Source organism: Protopterus annectens, chromosome 3.part1 (genome assembly GCF_019279795.1).
Source record: "Protopterus annectens isolate FY-2018-M chromosome 3.part1, PAN1.0, whole genome shotgun sequence".
Taxonomy (NCBI): Eukaryota; Metazoa; Chordata; order Ceratodontiformes; family Protopteridae; genus Protopterus; species Protopterus annectens.
In genome coordinates, this window is record NC_056732.1 from 386,808,340 (window position 1) to 386,833,656 (window position 25,317).

Sequence of the window (25,317 nt, forward strand, 5' to 3'; positions counted from 1 at the left end):
CTCCGCCTGAGGAATTTTCCTTTGGGGAAACCTTGCATGCTATGAGGGAACAATTTCAATGGCAGGGCCAGGATTTTTCAGACTCTAGGAAAAGGCTTAGAACCTTTCTGCATTTGCCACAGCATAGGCCTTTAGCCATTCCTCCAGTACTTACTGTTGTGGATGATGCATTTAATGATGCTTGTACTGCTCCTGATTCTCTTCCTCCGGCCCTGCTAAGCCCGATAGATACTACAGGGTTCGGACACACATTATCATTTGTATAAGGCCCTCTTGCAGATCGAAACTATCTCCCAGGGACCCAAGGCTGTAGCAGCTACCTTTGCTAAAAATACCCTCCCCTCTGATAGGGAATCTAGTGCCTTAGAGATGGGGTAAAAAAGTTTACACTTCTGCTACTCTTTCAGCTAGAGCCTTGAACTGTCAATTCCACATGATTCAGTATCAGGAATTTATGTTAGATCAGTTAACTAAAAATCTGTCCTCTGATGAACCATTAGACAAAAAATCTGTTCAGGAAATGGTACATAACATTCAGCAGGTCAGTAATCATTCTTTAAAATGCGGCTATGATGCACTGGAGGCTTCCTTTAGATCAGCCATGACTGGCACAGTGATCAGAAGACATGCATGGTTAAAAGAGCAGTCCTTACCAGACCATGTTAAATCAAAGCTCCTAGATGCTCCCACGGATAAGCTCAATTTGTTTGGCTCCCCTGCACAGCAAGTGCTGAAGAAGGTGGAAGAGAAAGCGAAATCTGTCCAGACAATCAAGGATTTCTTGCAGGTCCAGCCTCCAAGGTTTAGCAGGAACTGGCCTTCCAAGAATTGGTCCTTTCCAGACACCTCCAGAGCTCCGAGAGGCAGAAATAGGTGCTCAAGAGGCAGGGGTCAATCCAGAGGTGCCTACAGGGGACGTCAATGGCAGGCTAACAACCAGCGAGGTACAGCCACAGATCCAGCCACCACCACTACCACAGGACAATCACAGTGACTTGGCTCTGGCACCGCCTACCAGGGAACAACTAGAAGCACCCTTAGGCGGGAAGCTAGCCTTATTTTCAGTAAACTGGCATTACATCACAGGAGACAAATGGATTTTACAGACAATAGACCAAGGTTACAGGTTTCACTTCCATACTCTACCAAGGAAGAGAGGAATGCCAAACCTACCTCCAAATCAGAAGACAGAAGCTCTACAACAAATAACTCACTTACTAAGGATGAGAGCTGTAGAAAGGGTACCATCTATGGAACAAGGGCAAGGATTTTACTCCAGACTCTTCCTGGTACCAAGAAAAGAAAACCAATGGAGACCTATTCTCGACCTGTCCGCTTTAAACACATAACTCATTGTTCCAAAATTCAAAATGCTGACCCTACAGCAGCTTCTTCCCATGCTGGGCAAGGAGTCTTGGCTGGTAACTCTAGATCTCAAGGAGGCATACCTGCGTCCCATACGACCAAATTGCAGAAGATACCTCAGATTTCTTGCAGGATCAGAGCATTATCAATTCTCAGCATTGCCCTTTGGCTTATCTACTGCGCCCAGAGTATTCACGAAATGCCTGGCATCAGTAATTGCTCATTGCAGGCTTCAGGGAATTCAAATTTACCCTTACCTGGACGACTGCCTGTTACAAGCGGACAACGAAAACAAATTAACAAAAGATTTGGAAAAGGTCATTCATCTACTACAAGCCCTGGGATACACAGTCAATATAAAAAAGTCAAGGCTGATACCATCCCAGAGGATAACCTTCTTGGGTGCAGATTTGGACACAACAAAACAAATGGCATTCCTGACAGTAGAAAAACAGGAACAACTCCCTTTCTACTTCATGGTATTAACAAAGCAGAACCAACTAACAGCAAGAAAAGTCCTGCAAGCTCTCGGTTACATGGCATCCTGCATAATATTAATTCCACATGCCAGACTACATATGAGAAAGTTACAGTGGTACCTAAGGAATTTATGGTCTCAGCACAAGCACAGCCTGGAAACCCAAATTCCAATAATTCCATGCCTGAAACAAGAATTCCAATGGTGGGCCCAGGCCTGTCAATCAAACAAGGGACTTCCCTTCCACAGCACTCAACCAAGCCAGACCATCACAACAGACGCCTCAGACCTCGGTTGGGGCACACATGCTGGACAAGTGCATACAAGGCTTATGGACTCAAGACCAGCTGCACCTACACATAAATCAAAAGGAAATGCTGGCAGTAAAACTGGCAATTCAGGCATTCAGACAATTTCTTCAACAGGGTCAACTGCTGATAAGGACGGACAACACCACAGTTATGTGGTACATCAACAAACAGGGAGGCACACATTCATACCCTCTATGCCGGATGGCAATGGACCTCTGGAATGTGGCACTGAGCTTCAACATTCAACTACAAGCAATTTTTGTGCCAGGAAAAGAAAATGTACTAGCAGATATCCTAAGCAGAACTACCACGGATGCCCACGAATGGATGCTGCATCCGGACATCTTCAAAACCATTACAGGGAAATGGGGACTGCCAGAAATAGACTTATTTGCATCCCCTCACAATCACCAACTGAAAAAATTCTGCACAAGGACGTACCACCCACTTGCTTGGAAAGTGGACTCCCTATCTTTCAATTGGACAAACCTGACAGCATATGCATTCCCACCTCTTCCTTTGATGCACAAGGTGCTACTGAAGATCAAAGAAGACCGTCCAAGGATCATCCTGATAGCTCCAGACTGGCCAAGGCAACATTGGTACCCATTACTGAGGAATATGTCTCGGGAACAAATATGGCCTCTGCCCCTAGTTCCCTTGCTGTTAACACAGAACAACTCCAAAACCCTGCATCCAAACCTGAAAACACTGCAGCTGATGGCCTGGAACATTGCATAAGGCCAAATAACCCAGATTTATCTCAAAGAGTTAAAGACATTATCTTGGAGGCTCGCAAACCCTCAACAAGAAAAAATTACTCAGCAAAATGGAAAAGATATCTCATTTGGAGTACTGCAAAAGGAGATTATGTGTCACTGGTAAACATAGCTAACATCCTGGAATACTTGGCAGAGCTCTTCCACAACGGTTCTTCCATTAAGATTCATGCATCAGCTATTTCAGCAGAATACAACTTGGATCCTCCAGTATTCTCACATCCTCTGCTCAGGTAGTTTCTCAGAGGGATTAAAAATGTAAAGCCACCCAGGAAGCCGCCATTGCCAGCATGGGACTTGAACTTTGTGCTAGAAAAGTTGACACTCCCTCCCTTCGAGCCAGCAGCAACAGCAGAATTACAGTACTTATCATGGAAAACTGCTTTCCTGCTTGCAATCACTTCAGCAAGAAGGGTATCTGAGCTACAGGCATTAATGGCAGTACAGCCCTTCCTCATCTTATAATCCTGATACCCACACCCAGTTGTGGGTTTTTGCTGAACAGGACAACTGCAGTCAGTAGTTTTGCATTTGAATTATGTTTATTGAATCAAGTGTACCACTTAGTGACTACTAACCAATTAAATATTTCTTGTGGGGAAGAGAGAATAGGAATACTAGGTTATTCTAATACTGGAACTTGTTAGCAGGCATGCACATTTTGTGGGCTTTGGTTCTTCATCTTCTAAGAAAGCTGGTATTTAGTACATGTGATCCTCTAAACTGACAGTTCTTGTTTCTTAGTATTCCAAACCATATTCCTTTGTTTATGCTCAGTTAGGTTACAAGAGTCCTAGCACTTGCCTTTTCACAGGACAGAGTGAAAGCCTGTGAATATTTTTATGAAAAAATGATTCATTTATTTGCCATGTTGGACTGTAAGCCTTTATTCTTCTTTTTGTTTTATCTGTTTCATGTGTTAACTTTCATCAAACAAGCCATAGAAAAGCTGTCCATCAGGTTACAGAGAAACCTTTTAACACTACATCTTTGGTAGGATTTTGTGTAGCCTTCTGTATGTCTGACACTGCAGATGTGATGACGGAGACTGCAGTCATTGATATCTGCCATCACAGGACAGCATGTGTCATGCCTACGTCACTTAGTGATACACACACTAATGCTATTCTGGATGCTTTATCAACCAGCTGCTCTGTTGTGATCCAGCTCTGGTCACCATTTCACCTGTATAGAAGAAGGATGAGGGTCTGCAGTGTTGTGGTCCAGCCCCAGTCATCATTTCACCTGTATAGGAGAAGGATGGGGTGTGCAGTGTTGTGGTCCAGTTCCGGTCATCATTTCACCTGTATAGAAGAAGGATGGGGTTTGCAGTGTTGTGCTCCAGATCCAGTCATCATTACACCTCTATAGAAGAAGGATGGGATCTACAGTGTTGTGCTCCAGCTCCAGTCATCATTTCACCTGTATAGGAGAAGGATGAGGGTCTGCAGTGTTGTGGTCCAGCTCCAGTCATCATTTCACCTGTATAGGAGAAGGAGGAGGGTCTGCAGTGTTGTGATCTAGCTTTGGTCATCATTTCACCTGTATAGAAAAAGGATGGGATCTACACTGTTGAGGGCCAGTTCTGGTCATTATTTCACCTGTATAGAAGAAGGATGGTGTCTGCAGTGTTGTGGTCCAACTCCAGTCATCATTTCAGCTGTATAGAAGAAGGATTGGGTGTGCAGTGTTGTGGCCCAGCTCCAGTCATCATTTCACCTGTATAGAAGGATGGTGTCTGCAGTGTTGTGGTCCAGCTCCAGTCATCATTTCACCTGTATAGGAGTAGGATGGGGACTGCAGTGTTGTGGTCCAGCTCCAGTCATCATTTCACCTGTATAGGAGAAGGATGGGGACTGCAGTGTTGTGGTCCAGCTTCAATCATCATTTCACCTGTATAGGAGAAGGATGGGGACTGCAGTGATGTGGTCCAGCTCCAGTCATCCTGTGGTCCAACTCCAGATATCATTTCAACTGTATAGAAGAAGGATGGGGTCTGCAGTGTAGAAGAAGGATCTCGGTCACACTACTCCCTCCTTCCTCAACTAAACCATTCATTCTGAAGACATGAGGCAGACAGTAAGTTTGTCACCTAGAAGACCTACAAAGTGCTGATCCAGTTTGTACCGTCAGCCTTGCTCTGAAGTTCAGTAAAAGGACTTTGCCTCATTTTGTCACTCTGCAGTCTAGGCAGTCCTCTCTTAAACTGCTGGAAGTGGGAGAGGGGTTCTTTAAATTTTACTCAGTCAGGAGATCTAAAATCCAATATGAAAGGGTGCTAGACATCACAGAAAGAGGCCACTTTGTTGAAGTGCATGGGCTTCATGTTCTGTAGCAGCATACCAGTCAGTGCAGAAGAACTAATGGCTTAGTCCCAGAGCTTTCTTTCCATGAGACAGTATTTTGTTCTATAGGAGGCAGGTGAAAACAGATCTCTCTTTTCCTGATCTTCTAAAGCAAAGGGGGATGCCATGCATGTCTGGCTGTAAGCAATTTCAGACTTGTAAATCAATTATTTGAAGTTTTGCATTATTACTTTTCAAACCCTGAACTACAGGGCTTTTGGATGAAATACCTTTCTCCAGTAACAAAGAGCACCATCTGCCCTAGTCAAGTTTGCAACTTTTCACAATGACTTCACAGGAATATACAAACATCAAGCAGAGTTTTCCAAAATTAAAAAAACAAACTAAAGAACCTCATCTGCGCAGTGTAGTATCTACTCCCACTCAAACCCCTTTACAAAGTCAGTGGCGGTACCATTGCTTTCAGATTAAGGCACTGCATTTGTGGCACCAGGGTAATCCATTCTTCTAGTAGCAAGTGTCTCAAACAAAGAAATAGGTTTCTGCTTGTTCGTGTTCTAATATTTACAGAATAGTCCTCTTTTATGTCAGCAAATCCCTCCTGATCTCCCATCTAAATGCCTCTTGTTAATCTTTCTCTTTCCATGTTAGTGCCACCAGGGATATATGCTCCCCTACCGTCATGTCTCTGAATTTAGAAATCTTTTATGTTTTGTGTATTTTAATATACTTTAATGCAGAAGTGTTGTACATCATCATCTTAGCCATTTCGACGAGCCACCCCCATTCACCCTCCCAGAATGACTTGCTATCTGTAGATACTATACACCTTTCTTACCTGGAAGTTGATTGCAAACTGAGGTAAGTGTGTTATGCCAGTATATTGTTTCCTGTGAAGGTTTTAGGAAATGGACATAACGTAGTCATTTCTGAGTAAAATTTCAGCATTTCATAGTTAACCCCCCCCCCTCCATAAGTTGTGGAACTGTCATTCCACAATTCATTCCCTGAAGATTATTTTTGGACTACAACTGAGAAAACGTCAATTGAGATATTATAGTGCTGTTGACAGTAGCTTGGGTCTCAAGAGAGGACTCCAGGGTAAAGTTTTACAAAAAAACTGAGCCAAGAATTATTGAAAGATGCAAAAATTGTTCATTTTGTTTAATTTGTTGAATCATCATCATCTTCTTTTGGCTGTTCCGGTTAGGGGTCGCCACAGCGGATCATCTGTTTCCATTTCTTCCTGTCCTCTGCATCATGCTCTTTCACACCAACTGCTTGCATGTCCTCTCTCACCACATCCATAAACCTCATCTGAGGCCTTCCTCTTTTCCTCTTACCTGGCAGCTCTATCCTTAGCATCCTTTTCCCAATATACCCAGCATCCCTCCTCAGCACATGTCCAAACCAACACAATCCCGCCTCTCTTGGTTTGTCTCCAAACTGTCCAACCTGAGCTGACCCTCTAATATACTGATTCCTAATCCTGTCCATCCTAGTCACACCCAGTGCAAATCTTAACATCTTTAACTCTGCCACATCTGGCTCTGACTCCTGCCTTTTCGACAATGCTACAGTCTCCAACCCATATAACATAGCTGGTCTCACTACCCTCTTGTAGACCTTCCCTTTCACTGTTATTGTTATTGGTACCAGTCTGTCACAAATCACTCCCGACACTCTTCTCCACCAATTCCACCCTGCCTGTACTCTCTTCTTCACCTCTCTTCCACACCATTACTCTGAACTGTTGATCCCAAGTACTTAAACTCATCCACCTTTACCAGCTCTACTCCCTGCATCCTCACCATTCCTCTACCCTCCCTCTCATTTACACACATATATTCTGTTTTAGCCCTGCTGACCTTCATTCCTCTCCTCTCTAAAGCATATCTCCACCTCTCCAGGGTCTCCTCAACCTGGTCCCTACTCTCACTACATATCACAATGTCATCTGCAAACATCATAGTCCACAGGGCCTCCTGTCTAATCTCATCTGTCAACCTGTCCATCACCACTGCAAATAAGAAAGGGCTCAGAGCTGATCCTTGATGTAAACCCACCTCCACCTTAAAGTATCTGTCACTCCCACCGCAGTCCTCACCAATGTCACACTACCCTTGTACATATCCTGTACCACTCTTACATACTTCTCTGCCACTACCGACTTCCTCATACAGTACCACAACTCCTCTCTAGGCACCCTGTCATGTACTTTCTCTAAGTCCACAAAGACACAATGACCTCCTGACCTTCTCTGTATTTCTCCAACAACACTCTCAGAGCAAATATTGCATCTGTAGTGCTCTTTCCTGGCATGAAACCATACTGCTGATAACTAATCACCTCCCTTCTTAACCTAGCTTCCACTACTCTTTCCCATAACTTCAAGCTGTGACTGATCAGTTTTATCCCTCTGTAGTTACTGCAGCTCTGCACATCACCCTTATTCTTAAAGATAGGTACCAAAACACTATTTCTCCACTCCTCGGGCATCCTCTGACTTTCCAAAATTTCATTAAACAATCCGGTTAAAAATTCCACTGCCATTTCTCCTAAGCACCTCCATGCTTCCACTGGTATGTCATCTGGGCCAGCAGCCTTTCCATTCTTCATCCTCTTAATAGCTGTCCTTACTTCCTCCTTGCTAATCTGCTTCACTTCCTGATTCTCTATCCCCACATCATCCAGCATTCTCTCTCTCTCTCTCTCTCATTCTCTTCATTCATCAGCCCTTCAAAGTACTCTTTCCATCTACTCAACACACTCTCCTCAGTTGTGAGTACATTTCCCTCACTATCCTTTATCACTCTTACCTGATGCATGTCTTTCCCAGCTCTGTTCCTCTGTCTAGCCAATCGGTGCAGGTCCTTTTCTCCCTCTTTAGTGTCCAATCTCTCATGCAACTCTCTATATGCCTTATCCTTAGCCTTCGCCGCCTCTCTCTCTGCCATGCACCTCATCTCCTATACTCATGTCTACTTTCTTCATCTCTTTGACAATCCCACTTCTTCTTCACCAGCCTCTTCCTCTGTATACTCTCCTGTACTTCCTCATTTCACCACCATGTCTCCTTGTCCTCCTTCCTCTGTCCAGATGTCACACCAAGCACCTTCCTAGCAGTCTCCCTTACTAGCTCTGCTGTAGTTCCCAGCTATTTGGTAACTCTTCATTGCCTCCCAGTGCTTGTCTTAACTCTTCCCTGAACTCCACCTCACAATCACCCTTTTTTAACTTCCACCATTTAATCCTTGGCACTGCTTTCACACTCCTCCTCTGCTTCTTGATCACCAACATCATCCTACAGACCACCATTCTATGCTGCTTAACTACACTTTCCCCAGTCACCACTTTACAGTCTCCAATCTCCTTCAGACTGGCCCTTCTACATAGGATATAATCCACCTGTGTGAATCTTCCTCCACTCTTGTACGTCACCCTATGCTCCTCCCTCTTCTTAAAATACGTATTCACCACAGCCATGTCCATCCTTTTCGCAAAATCCAGTTTGTTGAATATAGTTTCATAATTTTAGCAGTTGTTTTGTCCATTTAGGATCATAGCAAGTTACCAGTCTATTGACCCTGAGGCCCTTAGAAGGCACATGTTCCAACAAGTCAGCACCCTATGCCACTGTCAAGCAGGGACATAGATGGAATCCCAGGGGTGTATTTTCTGTTCCCCATCCAGCTATCCAGATTGCACTTAAAAAGGGTTAATGAGGTACTCTGCTTTACGTGGAGAGGGAGTCTGTTCCACAAAAGGGGGAGTCTCTGGGACTAAAATCTGTCCCGCCAACAAGTCCTGTTGATGTCACAGACCAGGCTGAGGTTGCACGTGTGGGTTACTTGAGTGAAGCTTGACTTGCGGATATGTAACAGTCCCATTAGGGCGGGCTCTGAGATTGCTTTGTATGCCTGACAGAGGTCACCTCTGAGGAGTCTTTAGGAGACTGAGTAGAGGGACAGGGCTTTTAGCCTATCTGTGTAGGGTAGATGTTAGAGGCCCTGGATTCTCAGTGTGAGAAATCTGTGTGGTCTCAACAGCTGCTGCATGTTCTTTGTGAGGTACATGCTGAAAGGGGCATTGTATTCAATAATCGATCTTATAAGGGAAGAATACAGGGATGTTATGACCACCTTGTCCCTGGATGATTAATGAGATACTCTGCTTTACGTGCAGAGGGAATCTGTTCCACAAAAGGGGGAGTCATAGGTGACTCTATAGTCAGGCACACTGATGTTCCACTCACCAGGCTAAACAAGGAGAAAGTTACTGTCAGCTGCCTGTCAGGTGCCAGGATCCACTATATAACGCACGCACTCAAGTCACTCCACAACAAGTACAAATATGACTCTGTCATTTGTCCATGTTTGTGTGAATGACCTGAGACGTACCTCCCTGGACTACATAAAAAGAGACATGGAGGAACTCTCCAATCTTGTAGCCCAGGCAGGTATGACCCTAGCCCTGAGTAGCATCCTGCCATCACCCAGAATAATACCGCAGTACAAGGACAAAATGATTGACTTCAACAATTGGCTAAGCTTCTGGTGTCATACTAAGGAGATCTAGTATCTGTCTGCTTGGGATGACATGATCGACAGACTATGATGCTTTGCCAGAGATGGCTTGCACCTCTCGCCTTTGGCATTCCGGATACTGGCTAAGGCTCTTGCCACCCCTATAGTGCCTTTTTTAGGCAAGGTTCAAATGACAAATTCTCCACCTTAACAGGTACAAGCAAGCAAAATCTGAGGGTAATGCTACTCAATGCTAGAAGTCTAAACCTCAGAATGCATTCCCTCAAGGCACTCCTTAAAATAGAGAACATCGACATCTGTGCAGTGACAGAGACCTAGTTCAAGGCTCCAGAGAGCACCCCTGCATTACCAGGCTATAATTTATACCACATCTTTCAGCCACCTAACCTGGATCGAAACACTAAAGGCAGAGATTTGTCTATATTCATTAAGGATATCCACACCTCCAGGCTAGTTGCTCAGCATAATGTATCCGAGATTATCCAAGTGCAACTAACTCTAGGCAAGACCGCAATCCAAATTGTAACTTGCTACAGATCCCCCACCATGTCCCAGGATTCCCACTCCTCATTTCTTGATGCACTGGAAAATATTAGGGTACAACCCAACACCCTAATAATGGGCGATTTCAACTACCCCACCATTAACTGGGAAAACTACTCATGTGCCAACTCTTTTGCTCAACATTTTCTGGAATTCATCAATTCCAATGCCTTGGATCAACTTATCCACACCCCTACCAGGGGCAGCAGTATCCTAGACCTGGTCATTACCAACATGGGTGACCGATGTTCCACACCAGAGGTCAATTCCTCGTTGGTCAAATCCGACCACAAGCTAATCACCCTAGACATCCACATCCCGCCTCCACCTCCCATGAGGGAAACCACTGTAAAAAAATTCTCCAAAGCCAACTTCACGCTTTTTAAGACAGAAGTGGCAAACTTCATGACACCCATGCAGATGGACAATAGAGGTACGACTGCTGAATCCTACACAAATGCACTTTATAAGCACTTACACGGATGCATGGATTGTGCTATCCTCCAAAAAAGGAAGCCAATCTGGTGGTCCCCTGCCATAAACAAACTCCACAACAGAAGAAAGAAACTGTTGCAAAAAAGAGTAAAATCCAATGGTTGGAGGAACTCCCTGGTCAGCCTCAGTAAGAAGCTGAGATCCCTCATAAAAATCCTCCAAAGCTAGTTACGAAAACAAAATCACCACTGATTCTAAAGACAACCACAAAGCATTCTATAGCTATGTCAAGAATCTCAATGACAACACTCAGATCTGCTCTGAGTTACAGCACAATGGCACTAAATATACAGAACCAACTGATATTGCCAACATCCTGGAAGATAGGTTCAGTGCTAACTTTACCCCCCTCTCACCCCCTAAAGGGCCCATCTCTATACCGGAAGAATGCAAAGTTCCATGCAAAGTTCCTGTAATCACGGCTGCACAGGTAAAAACCACACTCTCCAAAGCCAAGAACACAGCAGCCATGGGAATTGACAACATCCCAGGCTACGTTCTACATGAACTTTAGAATGAACTGGCACCCCACCTAAGCACCATGTTCAATCATAGCTCCACTTCAGGCTTCGTGCCCATGTAATGGCACACAGTGATGGTTATCCCATTCCACAAAGGGGAGCCACGCCACCCCGGACCCCGGGAACTACCACCCCATTAGCCTAATGAGCTTAGTGTGCAAGGCCATGGAACGTATCATCATGGAACTTATAAACAAAGACATTGATAATCTCCAAACTCCAGACCCCACCCAATTTGGGTTTGTAAAAGGAAGATTATGCCTCCTAAACCTGATAGACTTCTTTGAAGCAGTCACCAAAGCCATAGATGAGGGTAAGGTGGTTCACACAACCTAGCTAGATCTCGCCAAGGCTTTTGACACCATCCCTCACTCTGGAATTATAGATAAACTCACTAAACTTGGTATAAATCCCTATGTCACAAGATGGGTTGCCAACTGGCTCACTGATAGAATCCACACTGTGAAAGTAGCAGACTCCAAATCTGACTTCAGACCAGTGACAAGTGGAGTACCACAGGGTTCAGTCCTTTGTCCTCTCCTGTTTGGTATCTACTTTTCTGAAGTACAGGCTAACACAGAAGGCCTTTGGCTAATGAAGTTTGCAGATGATTGCCAACTAGGAGCCATAATCAAAACTCCTAATGATGTGGACGTCCTACAAAAGGGCCTCATGGAGACGGATGCCTGGTATCAAAGCCATGACGTCAAGCTCAGTGCCAAAAAGTGTATTGTCATCCCCTTTGGTAAAAACTCTGTACCTATGAGCTACCACATAGGTGGTAGTCTACTTAACATGGAAAGTGTGATGAGACCTTGGGACACAGGTGGACAGTAGTCTCTCCTTTGATAATCACATCGTCAAAGTAGTCAGGAAATCCTTCTACATGGCACACCTCATCACAAAAGGTTTCTCATCCAGGAAAAAAGGAGTTAATTGTTCCCCTCTACTCGTCACTCATTAGACCCATTATAGAGTACAACACCCCTTTTGGTATGTACCTCACAAGACATGTACAATAACTGGAAAGGCTGCAGAAATACCTCACAAAGAGGATTACTGGCCTCAAACAGATGCCCTACGCAGAGTGTCTAAAAACTCCAGCTTTACTCCATCGCATATCGCTTACTCAGAGGCGATCTCTGCCTAACATACAAAGCTGTGTCAAACCCAGAGCTGTTGGGCATGCTCCACTTAAAGAAATACCAATCCCTCCAAGCTACATGCTCTAGGGACCTAAACCTCTTCACCACAATAAACAGAACATGCTAGAGGGATAGATTCCTGTCCCAGAGACTTCCCATACTCTGGAGCAAACTACCTATCTATATCAAACAAAGCTCCTCATTAGCACTCTTTAAGAAAAATCTTGATGATTGGATAGGAAGTAGGAAATTCACCCTGGGGATCACCTCTGGAGCTCTGCTCGACAGGGGCACAGGAAAATAATTTTCTTGGGTGCCGAAAGCCACGGTACCTTTTTGGCTAGGCTTGTATAGGGCCTAGGGCAAATAGCCTAGTTACCTACCTATGAACCTATGAGATACCCTTACTAGTGAGGTGGGCCATGTAGAAAGCTTTCCATACAATGGAGGCAATATGGTGGTCAAAAGTCAGTTTTCTATCATATTGGGTTCCCAAGTCCCTCACAACTGATTGCGTGCTTAATGCTTTATTATCAATGTGATAATTTGTAAAGACATCATTCTCCCCAAAAGGGATGATGATGCATCCCTGGGCAAGTAGTTCCATCTCACAATTTTGCATCTTAACCTGAGTGCCAAATTAATTAGGTGAAAAGTGTGGTTGTAATTCTACCCAATTTCAGTCTTATGGACTCCTGTTGTAGATATTTTCGGTACAAGATCTCACCACATTGATGACATGCACTGGCACTGAGCAGTGGTAGAGAAATTCAGTCTTTGAGTGCAGTTGGTGAATGTCATTGTTATAGTACCTAAAGTGAGGGACTAATATAAACATCTGGAATAAAATTATTTTATATTTGTGAAAGTTAGAAGTTTGATTTTCATTTGGCAAACCTTTTCCTGTGAAATTGTCAAATTTCAGAAATTCAAACCAAGAACTCTTAGATTTTCAGTTGTCTTAACTTGTGAACTATACCATTTAAGTGTTAACAGCTCCATCTGAAGGATAATTATGCCATCAGTCTGTGAAATGAATTCCTTTAGCAGAATGTTTAAGCAATACATCTTACTAGAGTTTGTCATGGCTTGTTTACATCAGTATGAGTAAAATATACCATACTCCAGCAAGGGGTACCTTGTTTTTATACACTTTATGTACAAACATGAAATATTTTTATTACTAAATATAAATTGTTTGTGCCTGTTTCATTGGTGATGTTTAATGCATTCTGAGCATTCCATGCAATGTGTTGCTCATAGCCTGTTCTTAGGCAAACAGGAGTGGGAACTTGAAAATAATGCAGTTTGCATGTTTTAAGTAATGTAGCAATGTAGCAGTTATCATTGCAGTAATACTATCTTATTGTATTTCTGGATACAAAACTACATAGCGATTAGCAAGGATTTTTTTTCAAATTGTTTACAAACTTGCTCTGATGTGTTTATAGTAGGAAGTTCATAATGTGTCGAATGTTTAAACTAATTCTGCACTTTTTATTTGGCTCCTCTTTTGTTTAGTTAAATTTATATTTTGTATTTTATTCTTTTAAGAATTAACAGATTGCAGAAATGAACAAATTATACATAAGTTGTAAAATTACATTTTACTAGCTAAGTTTCCAAAGATGTCATTAAATAGATACTTTGAATATGTAGGAGAAAAAAATCAAAACTCACTTAAGAGCTGTTTTTTATTTGGCCACTTAAAACATTGGGAATTTACATCGTACTGATTAGAACAAAACATGGTCGTTTATTTGCAGCACATCTTGAATGTAATGTCTTCAGCTGAAGATGTTTGGTAACATCGTTTTACTTCCTGAGAAATGTCTGCAGCCACTCCTACACGCACGCACACATGCACACACACACACACACACACACACACACACACACACACACACTCACTCACTCACTCACTCACTCACTCACACGCACGCACACACACACACACACACACACCTCTTTCATTGTATGAAACTTACTCATTTTAAATGGAAAAGTTATTTTTTAATGTCCTCTTAACTCTGTATGTTTCCTGATTTAGTTGACCTGTTTTCTTACTGCACTGCAAATCACATTGGTTTTAGTGAGTTGATCTCCATTTTCCTTAGGTCTGTGGTTCTCATTCTAATGCAGTTTGTTTGTACAATCCTTAGGGCAAATAATTTCATGCAGTGATCATTTTTATTCAAGTTTTAGTCTGTTCTACATCCAACATTCCTGGTGTAATGACAGTCTGTACATTTTTGACTAGTGACTGCTACTTTGACAAGTACAAACCACTGTGCATGCTGTTACTACCCATTAGTAAATGGTCATACAGCTTTGCTTAATTTTGTTTTATTTACTTCCAGTATGTGCAAAATACAGACCAGTAAATGATATACCTAGTAGCACCTGATAGCTTTGTAATGATTTTAAAATGATATATCCTATCTGTTTTTAACTTATGCTGTTAGTTTAAAATTATTTTACTTATAAAGAAAATTAATTTGCTGATTGTGTTATTTACCATCTTGACCAAGTTTATCACTTCCTAATAGCAGAAGAAATTATGCTGTGTTATTTTGTAATACACCCACCATCGTCTTGCTTGATAGTTATAACTAAAGTACATTTAATAGCATAAATTGTATTTTGTCATCTCAGCACCTTACTGGAAGTTTTCAAAAGTTTTAAGGCTTTGTCTCGTGTGTTATTCATTGCAGGCAGAGTGGCTAGCATGAGAAATGGACCATCAGTAGCGTACCTGAAAAACCATCATTATCCATTTTTGTCATCTTCCACTACTGAGCTATACTGTGCCTCCTGTTCTTAAGGGTGATCTGATTACATTTGGGCAGAATTCCAGCTCTTGCACCAGCCATCATGAATGCAGATGAGAAGAGCCTGGGATCATCACAGAAAACAGTGACTCCCTCTAGAAGCATAAGCAGCAGTTCTTCTAAGCACGGTATTCGACAGGTATGGCTCACCTGTTTTCTTAATCTGTCAAGTAATGGTGCCATAAACTAATCTGAGATTTCTATTTCATTTCATAAGACATACTGAGATTTTTGTTTTTCTCTTCATTTCACTGGATTTATAGTGGACCATGCCTAGTATTACATTTTCTCCTGTGGTCTTACAGTTAGTGAGTCTGATCCATGATATATTTTCTGAGTTTTCATTCATCCCTGCCCCCCCCCCCTCCCCCCAGGCACATGAGGGTCCCAAGGCTGGTGTGAATTATATGAAATGTTTTTCCCAGCACTTGGGTTAGATATATCCATCTCACATTGACAGTACTGATATCATCTTCACAATTCTTTTTGGTTGAAAAAGGATAATACTTAGTTGGAATGAACTGGGTAGCCGTGGTGAACCCAAAATGTGTAAATTGTCAGTGTTTTATTGCTTCACTGTATTGTACCATTCCTATCTTGGGCTCAGGGTGCAGCTAAAAATGGGTCCTTGGTGCTGTCCATCTAGCTGGCTAACAAAGTTAAAAACAGTACAGTTGGAAAGCAGGGCATCATAGAAACTCAATGTAATAGGTGTGGTATGACAGAGTTAAAAAAGTGAAAAATTTCCACTATAGCTAAGGAATAGCAGGCAGTCATATGCCAAGACCAAATGAACTGTAGAATTATTTACCTTTCACCTGATTTGCATCAGAATTGGAAACATGCTAAATGTTGAGCAGTTCATACATTGTGGTTGTTTCACTGAGCAAAAATGTGCACTTTTTCCATGCAACATGCTAATACAGTGCAATATAACTGACAAAAGCATTTAGTGCTATAGCGTTGTTTAACATATTTGCAGCATGAAAAGACACAGTTAGATGACCCTTTTGTTTTCTTTTTTGGTATAAAAACAAAGAAGTACAACTTGCATTCTCCCACCTATGTGTGTGTTTGTGCATGTGAGGGAAGCAACTGCCCTTCAAGATACTTCCTTATATCTCCGTAACATTTAACAAATTAATCATTTGAATTGCTGAAGTTTGAAGGCATTGCAGGCCACATCACAGCAAATTCAGCCTGTAAGGCTGTTCTTTCGGCTTTTCCCGGTAGGGGTCGCCACAGCGGAACTCCGGTTCGCTAATGATTGACAGTAGACTTTTTACGGTGCCGAGGTGCCAGCCCGACGCCTAACCTTCAACGAAGGCATGCCCATTCAGACACGTCTTTCGAACGCCACTCGACCATGGGTAGGACATGCAGACTCCACACAGAAGGCACTCCAGCCGAGAATCAAACGGGAGAACCTCTTGCTGTGAGGCGGCAATGCTACTGCTGCACCACCGCGGCTTTGAAAAATTTGTTGTTTATACTCTGCTAAACATGATTGGCTTCGAATTTTCTGGTGCCAAGTATTTTTTTTTTATATTTAGGGCCTACCATTTTTTTATTTACCAACATTCACAATAAGAAATTAATAACAGAATAAATTAGCTAGAGATACCGAACTAAGCATTGTTATTTTTATTCCATACAAAGGCTACATTGCATTGTCTAGCGTTGGCTATGAATTGCTGGTTAAATTTACTCATCATGGTGACTCACGAATGAAGTACTTCAATACCTAATGTGACTAGTATGAAATTCCTGACATTATAACTGCTTGTAAAATAGATATTATACGCTGATAGAGATGGACATGTGTTGTAATAAGAAATTGTTGTTAGCTGTGTATAGGAAGTAAGAAAAAACATAGTGCATAATATAGCGGATGCTAAGTTGGTCATCAATCCTAATTGACTTATTATGTGTTCAAGACATGGATGGCAAGAAATTCACCTCGAGAGTGAAGCTGAAGAGTTGGTTCTTGGCATCCATGTCCAGAACACACAGTAGGTTAGAATCAGCTACCTGATCATAATTTTCTGTAATGCAGCAAATTTTATCTGTTCCATGTACTACCAGTTACAGTTGTTGTTGTGTCTTTCGGCTTTTCCCGGATAGGGGTCGCCACAGCAGAACTCCGGTCCACTAATGATTGGTAGTTGATTTTTACGTGCTGAGTTACCAGCCCTGATGCACAACTTTCAATGAAGGTACGCCCATTCACGCATGTCTCCACCCAGAAGATGCTCTAGCTGAGAATCGAACCGGACAGCGTCTTACTGTGAGGCGACAACGCTACTGCAGCACCACCACCGTACTACTAGTTACAGTTAAAAAGAAAAAAAAATGCTAAGTGTTTTGTCAGCTTTCAGAGCCATAAAGCACTTAGCGAGCTCTGTCAAAAAGGCAGTGTAACACAGTCCTTTTTGTTTACACTGACCTTTTAAACTTTTCAACTGTCCAGATTTCTGCCTCACATGTTTGGTCTGCACCTCATAAGTCTGTGGTTATCAGACAAATTATTTAGGAGTAAATTCATAAAATAATGATGTATACTTGAGTCTGAGTTGATAGCCTTCAATAAGTGCAGGCGAACACACATCCTGTTATTCTAGCAACTCTCTAAAGTTTGTAACAGGAAGTCAGGGACATGTTATCATTTGCTGGTCAGTAGAATCAGTCTAGACTTTAACAACTTAAGCAATGTGTATTTAACATTTGTTAAAATCAAGTCTCGCACCACTCTAGTGCTTAACTAATTTGTTTTTTTTTTTCTGAATGTTGGAGCGTAATCACCATGCTCTATAAGGTTATTACAGACACTTAAGGCAAAGGTAATTAAGCATAACCATCCCGTATGCCAGTAATGCTGTGTTAGCTCTATATGTCACTTAATAATAATGTCCACATGTAACAGATACGTGAGATGGTAATCTTAGTTCACAAAAGTAATAACTGAAGAGCGTTTCAGTATTACATGTTACAGAAAGGAATACCACTTCTGCTTCTGTCCTGAAATACTTAATGGAAAAGGTGGTGATATTTTATCAGTTCCTTGCATGTCACAAGGTATAAGATTCTTCTTCAGCCTAGGTTAATTCTGATAGACACTTCCAGTAAGAAGCAGTATGCAAGTGGGTTATTAGAGGTAACTGAATGAACCATATTCGATCTGGATTAACTAGCTTGCTTAAGGAATGAGGAGTAAAATCAGATGTTAAGGTGCAACTGTTGGCATGATCTCCCCCGTTATATATTTTTTTAAGAGAAATTGTAACCCACGACACTTCTTTAAACGAGAGAGACGGATATACATAGCATGTGTCAGTCTGGGATAAAAATGCTTGACAAGGCTACTTGCTTTCGTAAAGAATGGCTTGCCTCTCTAACATGGCCTCCGCCTGCTGGCCAAAACTCTTGGTGCCTCCAATTGTCCTTTTTCTATGGCAGAGTCCAGCTGCTGTGCTTCTCAACCTAATTAATAAAACCACCAGCATTTGGACCATATCAAAGTAGCCATATTTAAAATCAGAAGTCTAAATAACAAATTGCCCAATCTTGAGGTGCTTCTAGCAACTTAAATACTTCCGTATGTGAGTTGTTAACTTCCCAATAACCTCCACTCTCATTTATTAACAGGATCCCAAGATACTTACCTCCTCCATATGAATTAGCTATTTTCTTTCTCCGGCAGGGAGCAATCCACTCTTTTCCAGAACTGATTATGTGACTTGTGATTTGGAGATAATTATCATCATCATGCATGCTTCATACTGAGAAACAAATCACTGCAATGAGGATTATATTTAATTGAGTTTAAGAAGACGTCATCATCTCCAAATAACAAAAATGCATTTGTTGTGCCCATATTTGTTCTTTGATATCCTATCCATGCAGACCACAAACAGAAGATGATGCACACACCTCTGGTGGAAACCTTTGTTCACCTTGAATATATTTGACTTAAGGCAGAGAAGTTGGACACAGCTTTTAGATGTAGGGAGCATAGCAACACTGTGACCCCTTACTTTTGTAGCACTTTCCAGAGTACATGTTTTTTATGTGTTGTATTGCTTTGTGTTATTGGTCCTGATCTGTTGCTTAGTAACAGCAGACACTTTAAATATTCACATTGACTATACGGGTATGGGATAGATATTTTAAATTCAAATATGGATGTACTATACAAGATTGAACCACACCTCACTTGAACTGTACAATTCCTATGTTCTGATAATCAAAAGATTACTATGAAAAGTATTCTAAAATACAATTACTAAAAATTGATAGACCACAAACGATGGCATGTAAAGGTGCTGCTCACTGACATTTTACTCTTTCAAATATCTGTGTCCATGTTTATGCAGGAGCGCAAACTCCCTGCATCTCCCTTATGGTGCACTCTGCCTTCCACACTTCTGCTACAAGATTAATGCACATGGTCTGCTTTTAGACAAATGTGAGTATTCCAATAATTGCCAGTATTAAGTGATGTCAGTAAGAATAATTATGTTTTGAGGGTGTGTGAGATGTTACATTTGTACTGCTATACACACTATATTTTTCAGAACTTGTCTTCTCAGGCTCAAATTCACCATTTTTGGTTTGTGGTGCTTTGTGTTTTCAGTTTCAGCCTTTTTTTCAGCCATTTATTCAGTTCAGTGATGTGGGGTTCATTTTTTATAGGGATCTCAGTGATTTATCTCAGTGATTTCTCTATGCAAATTGCTGTGGAATGGAAATTATATTCACTGTGGGTTCACATGTTTCATTTATGACATATTTAAAAGTTAGATGTCAAATGTATAGTTCTGTACTTCTTTGAAGCAGATTTTCAAAACTTTTCAACAGTGTATTTATTTATTGTTTGATTGATTGCATTCGATTACCAGAAAAGTTTGACTGTGTAATACAACCCCATCAGTTTGCAGAGATTGTAAAGATAGAAAACATCTCTGCTAAGACAAAAGGAACAAAATAAAATTCATATTTACATAGAATGAATAGGGTTGCACTCGCACTGCAATCCATGGTATACAGCATTTCATTCTTATTACATTATACCAGTAATAGTGATCGATATATATGTGCAAACTTAACTTAAATTCAAGAAAGAAGAAAAATACACTCATACAAACAATATGCCAGGTTGTATTAGTGTTGCAATATATGGATTTATATTGCAACAAATAACAGTGGTGGATATCTGTGTGTAGTGGTGGATTTAGGCTATGGCCTGCGACTCTCAGGCTGTTTTCTTGGTGTTTTGCTTTTTAACCATAGTGCAGCTGCATTACCAAATTTGTGTTTTCTCCTGTTTTTGTACCACAATCATCCTCATAGCTGTAGCGATTTCTTTTTTTTTTCAGTAATTTTTTTTCTTTAGTCAACCTACAACTGCCTTCATTCCTTTATTTTTTTCCTTTCCCTGTACCTGTCCCCATCCCTATGACATATTCACAGATGTGGCTTTAACTGGGAGGGGATGGCATTGTCTGTGGATAAAACCTGACACTCTTTTCATTTGCTCAGTTTTAACAGTCACTAATCTGCCTTTGTAGGACTAGTGTGCTTTTATGTGAAGCAAGATGGACTGTTCAGTGGTAATCACTGTGTGTGTGTGTGTGTGTGTGTGTGTGTGTGTGTGTGTGTGTGTGTGTGTGTGTGTGTGTTTGTATGAAACAGACTTGACATACATTGCTGTGATGTTGTTAATGACATTTTTTAGTGCATTCAAGCATTTGAGGTATACATGGTTATTAAACTGACTGTAATTGTTGCATGGCCATCTGTAGGTAAAAGTGACTTCCAGTTGCTGTTGTTTAATCAGTGCGAAACAAGTCACTGATTAATTATTGTAGAAGTAACGTCATACAATTTGTTCTACTGTATTAGCTGAAATCAGTGTAAAACTAGTATTGCTATGCTTTATGCCTGTGTGTGTGTGTGTGTGTGTGTGTGTGTGTGTGTGTGTGTGTGTGTTGGAGGGCTTATATTAGATGGTATTTCCTGGGGGGGGCTGGGTGTAAAGTTGGAGCTGAATTTGTCTGCCAGATTTGCTATATCTCATAGTTCCATGAAAGTGGTTACCAGCAGTTCATCCCATTGTTGTGTGCTGCTGTTGAGGTTTCGGATAGAGCTAAAAAAAAGCCTTAGGGTTGTCTGTGGCCTGGAACACTGTCTTTTACTCAAAATTTGCTTTGTTGGACTTAATTAGTCCTCTTAGATTATTAAGTTTGATAAAAGAATTTTAACTCTTTCGGTGTTATACTTCCTAATTTTAGCTATGACTTTTTCTTTAGTTGCTCCACCCATTGCATTTTTGATTCCACTGGGATATTTTTTTAGTTCAATTTGGGATTACTTCTGATAGGCACAGCAACCTCTGTGTAGTCATTGACGTGGCTGTGCAGAGCTTCTAGGCTGCTGTGTTATCTTGGTTTGGTGGTGCTTGAAATTTTGACAGATTGTCACTTAATAAAAGGTAGTTTGCCTTGGAGTAGTTTCCAGCTTTTAGAGAGTTTGCTGTGGTTACAGAATTCATTCTCATTTCGAAGGAGACTGCTTTGTGGTCTGACCTTTCCAGAAAGGGCATGACACTGAGGTTATGGTTAATTGATTATATTAATATTTAATGCTAACTGATATTAAGATTAATGACCATTTCATCTTGATTATGATTACCGAGGTAAAAGTGTTCACAGTTACATGAGCTAGTTGTATCGCAAGTATTTCTAGCACTTTTGTTACTTAGCATCACTGAAAAATATACCATATCAATCTGCATGCAGTGTGTGGTACAGTACAGATAGAACACACGTGAATAGCACACATGGCCTAAACTCTGCACAATTATTGCATACAGGTCATTTTGTGTATCCTCGATATATAAAGATCAGTAGTGACTGTGATGAATGCTGCTTATATCACTATTACATTTATTGTAGCAATGTTTATGGAATTGTTATATAAAACTGATGAAAACTCATGCATGTAGTATATACTCCATTTAAGAGTAACCATTTTGCAAATTAAATGGGGTATACCTACAGAAATTTTGTATCAGTGAATGCATTATTTGTATGTGTTATCCAGATATATCATTGTCATCTTTCTGTTTCATAGCCCTGAAACAGGAGTGCACATAGCTCGCATTTCAATTTAGAAACTTTTTCACATCAGCTTGATATTGTAATTTTGGGGCACATCTGATCATGCTGTGGCCATGAGTATGGCTGACAGCACATTATGTACAGTAATAGTTGCCTGCAGATATGTTCTTTACTATGGGGTTACATGACCTATATGCAAATGACTATGGAGATCTTTCTTTTGAGGAGTACGTAATACACATGCCAACTTGACAACACGTGCATGCTGCAAAATATTGTGTATTAACACTGCAGTTGTTTGCATGACACTGTCATGCCTTCATCGCCTCACACATTAGTGAGTCTGTACTATAGTGTTGTTTTTGTCTTATGTTTGTATGATGTCTGGGGAACACACATGCTTCTATCATATATGTATGTATTTAATCTGATTGACTGCAGATATATACATAGATACAGTCATTCCTGCTGTTAAGGCACTCTGTCTACATTGACCACTGAAGAGTATTTAAGGTTATGTCTTCCATACAGATGAGTGCTAGACTGTTTCATTATGTATGTATGTATTACAGTATAATGATTTGGCTTTCGTTGTTTTCTGTTTTTCTACTATCATCTGTCTTTCAGTTTAGAGTAAGGATGACTGCGTGACTTTTAGGAACATTAACTGTGATGCATAACCAGCATTTTGCTGTCCATTATTCCAGGTTATCTTTTAGAGGGAGCTATCAAGAGAAAGCATATGTGAAAATGCATTTCATGATCTGCCCATCATAAGAGTATGTGTATCTGTGAATAGCAAGCTGAAAGTCATTGCTTAGGCTAGTATGCCATTCACTTTCTTCACAGTCATACATCAGAAATGTGTACAGAAAGGGTCTTCTTTTCGGGGCAGGTTATTTATGAAACCAAAGGGGAGTTGTATGATTCATGCAAAACAGTCATTGAAATAGTTAATTTTGGGGGAGGGTGTGTGTATGTGTCCAATAGCATAAGGTCAATATAAATTATTGTGGTCATCATTTCTTTTATGTTACTCACAAGCAACCACGAGAGCTGTATAAAGAAGATGGATGCCTTTTTATGGTAGGAGTGAAGAGGTATGCTGCTTATGAAAGCACAAAGTCATTACATGATCACTGTTGAATAAAAAAGGATATAGCTTGTTATGGCCAGGATATGTGTCTAACAGCAGCAAAATTAAGTATATTACTGTAGCCATTGTGTTTTTTTCTCTAAATCAAAGAAGAGAATATGTTTAACAAGTTTTTTTTTTTGGGGGGGGGGGTATTTGGAAGCAAGTGTCTTTTACAGGATTACATCTGAATGATTATTGATATGTGGCTCTCAACTCTGGCTGGGGATGCCATTTGGTTTGTTGCCCTGGAAGGCAACTGACTTAGCTGCAGTTCTGGACTTGTTTAGCAGGTCTACCCCAAACATGAACTGTCGTGAATTATTCTGCCAGTAAATTACCAACTAAAACTGCTTACTGCAAAGTAGTCCATAACATTTTGCTTTGCTGTCTATCTTTCAAACTTACACAAGCTTCTTGGTTACTAATCTGAAACTCATAAATACCGTATGGGTAGCAGTACTGGTGTTCTGACTCTCTACAGTTTTTGACTAAAGGAAATAGAAAATGAGGAAGAGTTTTTACATCCTCACCAGCTTCTGAATGTTAAGACTAATTTTAGTTAGCAATAAAATCATATTTTAACATATCTGCTTAATCAACAAAATGGGTCATGGCAAGTTATAGTGTTCTCTTGCAGTTTTATACATACATTGGGCTATGGTTTGTATGTAATTTGTATGTACTTCCTGTGACACCCGTGCCCTGGCCCAGCAATCAAGGAGCCTCAATCCTCACCGCTAACACCAGCGAGGGGTATCCGTATAGGGAAAGGATAATAAATACACACACAATATAGTACAATTTCCCTTAAGAGCGCACAGAGATCACAGTCGGTCTGGGGCTGGTTTCTCCTTTTCTCTCCAGGTCCCCAATAAGGCTCCCCACTGGCACAGCTATAGGGTCCAGATCTCAGCCTAGTGGGCAAGCCAAAACCTCCAGCACCCTCTCTGCCCAACCAGTGCTTCGTGTCCCTGCTCAAGTAGCTGACACACACACACACACACACACACACACACACACACACACACACACACACACACACACACACACACTTTGAGATAAGAGTTTATACAACCACACAGACACTCCTGGGGAAGGCAGGCATAGGTTCTCCAGCTGTGCCCCTTTTACCCAGATTATACGGTAGAAATCACTGCCACCACCTGGCTAATATTTATCAGCTACTCAAAGGCCCTTAAAAGGGTGTCCAATTATTACTATGCGATATTATTATCCAAATGGTAAGTGTGACTGAACAGTCAAGGCTTATTAGAGTGACTTGGTACAGTATCACTACATATATGCAATGCACTCTAGAGCTTAAATTTTCTCTACACAAAACAGCCACAGTTTGAAAAGTTTAAAAATATTTAATAATAAATAATAAAAACACAAGACAACACTTCTTACTACACAGTGCTAGTCAAGAGTTCAGAGATCAGAGAATTGCTTAAAATAATACAGTAGAAAAGTTCTAACATCAACACAGAAAAACACTTGGTCTAATCTTCCTAATTCCTAGCTCTTTCTAAGAGAAAACACAGTTCTAAATAACTTACATATAGAGCAAAGCTGTGATGTTGAATGTTCTCAAGACAAAATGCTCAGAGCTCTCTGATTCTCTCTCTTTAAATTGATAACACAGAGCTGCTTCACATGACATCATTTTTCACACTTCTCTGGTGTTCCCAGGCTAACAGAAACTACATTTACATTCTTTACACCTGGTCAGAAACCAGA

General features: G+C 41.0%; 1 protein-coding gene across 5 annotated transcripts in view; it reads left to right on the forward strand.

Annotated features, from left to right (window-relative positions):
* The window catches only part of OSBPL3 (oxysterol binding protein like 3), a 2,414,360-nt gene that overhangs the window by 1,140,365 nt on the left and 1,248,678 nt on the right, over positions 1–25,317 (forward strand). For all 5 annotated transcript variants that reach the window (XM_044066857.1, XM_044066855.1, XM_044066859.1 and 2 more), the window contains one exon: positions 15,205–15,460. In XM_044066857.1, coding sequence (XP_043922792.1) covers positions 15,365–15,460 — 96 coding nt within the window. In that variant the 5' untranslated portion in view covers positions 15,205–15,364. The remainder of the gene's footprint in view (positions 1–15,204; positions 15,461–25,317) is intronic.